At 36.0% G+C, this 7241-nt stretch overlaps 1 protein-coding gene across 1 annotated transcript; it reads left to right on the top strand.

The window, feature by feature from the left end:
- Nucleotides 1-422: 422 nt before the first annotated feature.
- Nucleotides 423-6858, top strand: LOC104108084 (protein KINESIN LIGHT CHAIN-RELATED 1). The gene is made up of 3 exons (XM_070182923.1): nucleotides 423-1330; nucleotides 2978-3886; nucleotides 6460-6858. Exons 1-3 carry the CDS (start codon nucleotides 657-659, stop codon nucleotides 6692-6694), a joined length of 1818 nt encoding a protein of 605 aa, XP_070039024.1. The 5' UTR covers nucleotides 423-656; the 3' UTR covers nucleotides 6695-6858.
- The last annotated feature ends 383 nt before the right edge of the window (nucleotides 6859-7241 follow it).

The following is a 7241-nucleotide window of genomic DNA, read 5'->3' as shown; positions in this document are numbered from 1 at the left end:
AAAAATAAATTCTCTAAAAAAAATTAAAACTTTTCAAATGAAATGGCAATACAATTCAATATAATAATTCTAAGATGTGTTGAATTAATTAAAATGTAAGTAGAGAGATGGTGTTTAATCTCTTTGTCGTTTGGTGATCGGAATTAGTATAAAATTTAGGATTATATTTATCACATATTTGATTATTATTATTATTATTATAATATCAAAATCTCGATATTATTATTTATCGGATATGAGATTATAATATCAGGATATTTGACCCTTTAATATTCAGATAGGAAAATAAAATTTGGCATTCGAAACAGCTCATAATACTTGTCACCAAATAATTGGTCATGTAAAATCCACGTCATTTAATATGGCCCACTTTTATCGGCAGCCCACAATTTAGCTGGCCCATTTAGACGGTAGTCCAGAGTCTTTGCTTCACTGAGGACCTTCTTCTTCTTCTTCAACTCTTTCATCTTTCAACTGTTTCTCAACTAACAGTTGAATACGTTGGCAAGTATTAATCTCTTAATTAATCACATCTTAGCTCATTAATGCTAATTAATTTCCCTCTCTTATAACTCCCAAATCATCATATAAAAGCTCTTTGTATTGTGAAATCCTTTTGATTAATCGATTTTTCTGGCAGAAATTTAGCTCAAACAATGCCGGGTATAGTTTCAGTCAAAACGCCGCCGGAGGCTCAGCCGTTGAGAATTTCAGTTCCGGATGAGTCCAACGGGCGGGTCGGAGCAAGTTCGGAGAGATCCGAACCCGTTAACCCGAAGAGTAACTCTCCTGCCCCGCGAAGACCTCCTTCACCGTCGCCTTCAACTTCACGCGCCAAGCCGTCACCAGATCGGAGCTCCGGGAAGAAGAAATCGCCACCAGAGAAGATCGTCATCGACGAGTCATCTCTCGACAATCCCGATCTAGGACCGTTTTTGCTGAAGTTAGCGCGTGACACGATTGCCTCCGGCGAGGGACCGAACAAGGCGCTAGATTACGCTCTACGCGCCGCGAAGTCGTTTGAGAAATGCGCGATCGACGGCGAGCCGAGTTTGGATCTGGCGATGAGTCTCCACGTCGTGGCGGCTATATACTGTAGTCTCGGGAGGTTCGAGGAGGCGATTCCTGTGCTAGAAAGGGCGATTAAGGTGCCAGAAGTTTCAAAAGGTGCAGATCACGCGCTTGCGGCGTTCTCAGGGTATATGCAGCTCGGTGATACTCATTCTATGCTTGGACAGTTGGATCGGTCGATTGAATGTTACGAGGATGGTTTGAAAATACAGATGGAAGCTTTAGGTGATACAGATCCGAGAGTCGCAGAGACTTGCAGGTACTTATCAGTTATCATAATGTCTCTTTGCTTTTTTGTTTTTTTATAAAATTGTAGAACTGAATGTATATGAAAAATTCTTATAGCTGGAATTAAATGATTCGAGATTGAGGTTAGTTGATTGATATTGTTTTACAGTATCAATTAAAATGTAATGCATTCAAGCAGGGGTGGAGCTATGTAGACCCAAGGGGGTTCAATTGAATCCCCCTTCTTCAAAAAATTATGTCGTGTAAATAGAGTAAAAATGATTTTTTGTGGTTATATATAAACTTTTGAATCCCTTTCATACAAGGGAAGATTCTAGTGTAGTAGCAAATGTAATGGGCGAAAATTGATTTAAGTTACAGGTTCTCGAATCCCAAGTGTGATTTTCTAGTATTCTTTTGAAGCTCTTTGCATAAATTCCTGGCTCCGTCATTGTGCAAGTCTAGCTAGTTTCACTTTTATAAATTTATGTTGTGTTTATATTGTGAAAGCTGTTATTAGTTGAAGCATTATTAGGATTCAGATGAAATATTATCAGCAGAAGACAGGGATAAATGTAATGCTATTCATACTTGAAAAGTTAATGAAATGTAATTGATACACTTCCAATTAGCGGAGTCAAATTTGATTGAGATGCATTTTTCAGGGAAGTGAATGGGTTCTTTAGGAAGTTCAGTTAACAGATCCATCTGATTGAGGTTAATAAGTCATCCAACTTGCCCAATTCTAATATAATGTTCTTTCTCTTAGAAAGTCTTTTTTCTCGTACTTATATAGGATAGTCATGTAATTACCTACTAATTCTTTGTCCTCGTGAAATAAAGATTCTTGCTTTTGCTATTCTTCTTTGGCTTAGGGGGGCTATAGGCCCTGCAATGTTGGGCATGTGTCATATGGTGTTATCCTGTTGGTTGGCTGAAAATATGTTTCATTTCGAATGTTTTCATAAGTAAAGCTTAACTTAACACTTCATATAAACTTCATTTTTGGGGACTTTGTTGAGACACAACAGCATGTGTTGGAAAAGCGGTGGTCTTTGGTGGAGCGGTTTTATGATGGTAGTGGGGGATTAACTGTCAACTAAAGAATACTTATTTCTTATTAAAAAAATAGAAAAGAAAGGAAAAATAGAAACAAAAGGATACTTATTGTTGCTTGGTATCTTTTTGAGCAGATTCTGCAAATTGCGGAGGTCTGAGTTGCGTCACATCTAATTTACACATTTTATGTTTCCGTGGCTTGTTTTCTTTTGTTAATTTATGTATTCCCCTGAAAATATATTCAACCTTTAGAAAAGATTCAAGGAGTAGAACACTAATCCTTTTTGTACGGGGAGTAATATGTTGGTCAATCAAGTATTTTAGGCTGCCTTTGGCAATTACGTGTAAATAGGGTGTTCAGTAAAGTAAACCATGAAACAATAGCGGGCCGTTCTTTGTTCACGATTGCTGTGAGAATCATTAATGTAATCATCTCACGGGGATGTCATTAATCTGCTCAATATGGCTGCTTTATGTTCGAGGGCATAAATTACCATTCTTTTTACATGTGCTAGTTTGTGTAACACTCTTCTTTTGTACTATTTAATTGACAAGTCTTTGCAACTGCCTATGTGTTTCTTAGGCTCTAACTGAGGCAACTGAATTGGAAATTTTGCAGGTACTTGGCCGAAGCCCATGTTCAGGCAATGCAATTTGATGAAGCCGAGAATTTGTGCAAGAAAACACTGGAAATCCATCGTGTCCACAGCCCACCTGCTTCTCTTGAAGAGGCAGCTGATCGTCGTTTAATGGCTCTCATATGTGAGGCTAAAGGCGATTATGAGTCAGCTCTTGAACACCTTGTACTTGCAAGCATGGCTATGATTGCCAATGGACAGGAAAACGAGGTTGCAGCTATTGATGTTAGTATTGGGAACATCTACTTGTCTCTGTCTCGCTTTGATGAGGCGGTCTTCTCCTATCAGAAGGCACTTACTGTTTTCAAATCATCTAAGGGAGACAACCATCCTTCAGTTGCATCTGTCTTTGTAAGGCTGGCTGACCTATATTATAAGACAGGAAAACTGAGGGAATCCAGATCCTATTGTGAAAATGCCCTAAGAATATATGCAAAACCTGTGCCCGGAACAACTGCAGAAGAGATTGCTTGTGGATTGACAGAAATTTCAGCTATTTATGAGTTATTTAATGAACCTGAGGAGGCACTGAAACTCCTTCTGAAGGCAATGAAACTTTTGGAGGATAAACCAGGGCAGCAAAGTACGATTGCTGGCATTGAAGCACGGATGGGTGTTATGTTTTATATGGTGGGAAGATATGAAGAGGCACACAGCTCCTTTGAAAACGCTGTAGCTAAACTTAGAGCTGGCGGTGAGAGGAAGTCAGCCTTCTTTGGGGTTGTTTTGAATCAGATGGGATTGTCTTCTGTTCAGTTGTTCAAAATAGACGAGGCTGCTGAATTATTTGAAGAAGCAAGACAAATTCTGGAACAGGAGTGTGGTCCTTGTCACCAAGATACTCTTGGTGTCTACAGCAATCTTGCTGCAACTTATGATGCACTGGGAAGGTAATATCATATTTGAAAGTATTTTCTTAAGTACCTTGGATGAACCTTGCTTATTATACACCAATTTTTAAGATCTGCATTGCACATTTACTACTTTTCTTATACGGAAAAGGTCCAAATATGCCTTTGTACTATACGAAATTGAGCACATTTACCCTTCGTTAATACTTTAGCTCAAATATGCCCTTACCGTCACATAGTTGGTCCATATATGGCCCTTAGAGTTACAAAGTTGCTCATATATGCCCTTTTCAAAACGGAATCCACCCAAACTAATTAGCTCTTTCGTTAATTGAATTAAAGTATATTACAAACACTATTTCCTTTTTATTAGTACTTTTTTTCTTTACCTTTCTTTTCTTTCTTCTTTTTGTCCTTTCTTCTCTTTTTTTTTCTTTTTCTTTCTCCCTTATCCGATTTCCTCCATTACTGATGTCTTTTTTTCATCATCAATTTCACTTGACAAAACTCATAAATTCCAATTACTAAGAAAATTCTCCCATAAAAATATTTTTATAGATCATATGTTTTTCAATTTTTTAATTTTTACTGAACATATATTTAGTTCTAAAAAATTTAACAAAGTAAGATTGAAATAATATTTATGTAACAAAAAATTCGAAAATCCAACAAAACCGAACAATCCAAACCGATATAATTGGTTTGGTTTGATTTTGATAATGTTTTTTAATTTTTTAATTTTTACTGAACATATATTTAGTTCTAAAAAATTTAACAAAGTAAGATTGAAATAATATTTATGTAACAAAAAAATCGAAAATCCAACAAAACCGAACAATCCAAACCGATATAATTGGTTTTATCAAAATCAAACCAACCCGTTCCATGTACACCCCTAATCTACATAGTTAATAAAAAAAATAAAAAATGTCTACCTGAAAAAAGACTAACAACTCAAATTTATAACACTACAACTTGAACTCTAGGCTTTTAATCATTAAATTATCTTTCTGGAAACAATTTAAATATTTTGGTCTTTTGAGTATTGTTAAAAGTTGAGATGTTTTTATTATTTTAAAGTTTAAACCATAATTTTTGGAATAATTTAATTTCATTTATTTAGAGGGCCAGTGAAATTGGAACTTGATTACCTTATGGGAGAATTTTCTTAGTAATTGGAATTCATGAGTTTTGTCAAGTGAAATTGGTGAGGAAAATGGAGAAGACATTAGTAATGGAGGAAACGGATAAGGGAGAAAGAAAAAGGAAAAAAAAAGAAAGAAAAGAGAAAGGTAAAGAAAAAAAAGAGAAAGGTAAAGAAAAAAAAGTACTAATAAAAAAGAAATAGTGTTTGTAATACACTTTAATACAATTAAAGAAAGATCTAATTAGTTTGGGTGAATTCCATTTCGAAAAGGGCATATATGGGCCAGTTGTGTAACTCTAAGGTCATATATGGACCAACTATGTGACGGTAAGGGTATATTTGAGCTAAAGTATTAACGAAGGGCAAATGTGCTCAATTCCGTATAGTATAAGGGCATATTTGGACCTTTGCCCTTATAACATTTTGCAATGTATCTTAGATTTTAATTCTCCCCTAATTGATTAATTTTCACTTTGAGTAACAGTATTATTATAGCTCTTGTAGTGCTTGACTTATCATGTTTCTTCTGCTTGGATTTTGAGCAGAAAATTGACACAAATGACAAATCCTGTATTTTCAACTTGTCCCCTCTTGCTTTAAGATTGCTGTTATTCTTTAGGGTGTCAACTTATCACCAATCAATATTTTCATGAAATAAGTTTACACCAGCTGCACTTTTTTTTATGGACGATCTGTAACTTTTAAAGCTTCATGTGCCTAGCTCTCTTACTGGCCTTCTGAAGAAAATATTGCCTTGCCAATCTGCAGGCAATATTAAACTAAATGAGCATGTCTGCAATACACATACATACCTTGACACACATTTATTTAATAGCATCACACAATTACAAGCATCTTTAACTATTTGTGAATGATTATAATAATTTCAAAAGAATTGTTTATGCATGTGGTATGTTCAATTGTTCATTCTGCATGGATCAAATGTGTATATTGTTGACTGGTCGGATTAATTGTTGTGAAGAATGATTGTTGCTTTGATTCTATTCTACTTTCTCAGACAAGGTAGGTTGGTTGCTCTGATGGTAAGCACCCTCCACTTCCAACCAAGAGGTTGTGAGTTCGAGTCACCCCAAGAGCAAGGTGGGGAGTTCTTGGAGGGAAGGATGCCGAGGGTCTATTGGAAACAGCCTCTCTACCCTAGGGTAGGGGTAAGGTCTGCGTACACATTACCCTCCCCAGACCCCACTAGTGGGATTATACTGGGTTGTTGTTGTTGTATTCTATTCTACTTTCTAAGAAGAAAAATATATTAGAAGAATGAAAGAAAAAGACCTCATTTTATATCGATAATGGGAGCAAGATGAGTTGCTTAGTTGTGTGATCTCAGCTAAATATCAATTCAATTAGCATTTTGAGAGTGACATGCACATGCAGTTGCTTCTGTGACATTTACCTTTCAACTGCTTTATGGTGTTCAGCTTGTTTTTGTCTTTATCTATTGCAGAGTAGATGATGCCATTGAGATTCTGGAGTATGTTCTTAAATTGAGAGAAGAGAAACTTGGAACTGCAAATCCTGATTTCGATGATGAGAAGAAAAGGCTGGCTGAATTATTGAAAGAAGCAGGCAAATCTCGCAACAAAAATGCGAAGTCGCTGGAGAACCTTATCGATCCCAATTCTAAAAGAACAAAGAAGGAGCCGTCAAGGAAGTGGTCTGCCTTTGGGTTTAGGAGTTGATTGTTAATTGGGATGCATTTTCTGTAACATAGGAGATCATGTATAGAGCTAATCTGTAATTTGTGAGGCATGTTGTTTGTTTGCCATTTGAATTGCCATTGATGTTCATTTTCAGCGTTGTTCAATTGGTTATTGTTTTGTGATTTAAAAGATGTTTCTGCCAAGACTATTATTCTGCTTTTTCTTCTGTCTCTCCTCCATTCCTTGAAGTTGATATATATGCAGTTAGAAAATGAAGCATCCTTAGCTCTAGGCTTTTTTATGTGGCAGCATTCCATTTTTTTGGGGATAAGACCATTTCTCGTATGGTTTTGAATGTACTATGATGAAGATGGTGTATAGGTAATTTATCGATTGATCTTTTCATTTTCATTGTTCTGTGTCAGTCTATAGGTAATTGATTTGAACTCCAAGATTGATTTAAATGGAACTTCTATTTTTATTGGAAACTTTGAAGGCAGCAACATTGCAATGATTTAGCAATAATAAATGACCTGCAACTCAATAAATGCTGTTCTGAAGTTTATGCATTTCTATGACTCCAGCA

This window comes from Nicotiana tomentosiformis, chromosome 8 (genome assembly GCF_000390325.3).
Source record: "Nicotiana tomentosiformis chromosome 8, ASM39032v3, whole genome shotgun sequence".
Lineage (NCBI taxonomy): Eukaryota > Viridiplantae > Streptophyta > Magnoliopsida > Solanales > Solanaceae > Nicotiana > Nicotiana tomentosiformis.
This window is presented reverse-complemented; position numbering and strand designations above follow the sequence as displayed.

What these genes read in the sequence shown, in the direction of transcription:
- LOC104108084 (XM_070182923.1), top strand. Translation starts at nt 657, where the DNA reads ATGCCGGGTATAGTTTCAGTCAAAACGCCGCCGGAGGCTCAGCCGTTG. An exon ending in AGAGTCGCAGAGACTTGCAG is followed by an intron (nt 1,331 to 2,977) that starts GTACTTATCAGT and finishes GAAATTTTGCAG; the next exon opens with GTACTTGGCCGAAGCCCATG. An exon ending in ACTTATGATGCACTGGGAAG is followed by an intron (nt 3,887 to 6,459) that starts GTAATATCATAT and finishes TATCTATTGCAG; the next exon opens with AGTAGATGATGCCATTGAGA.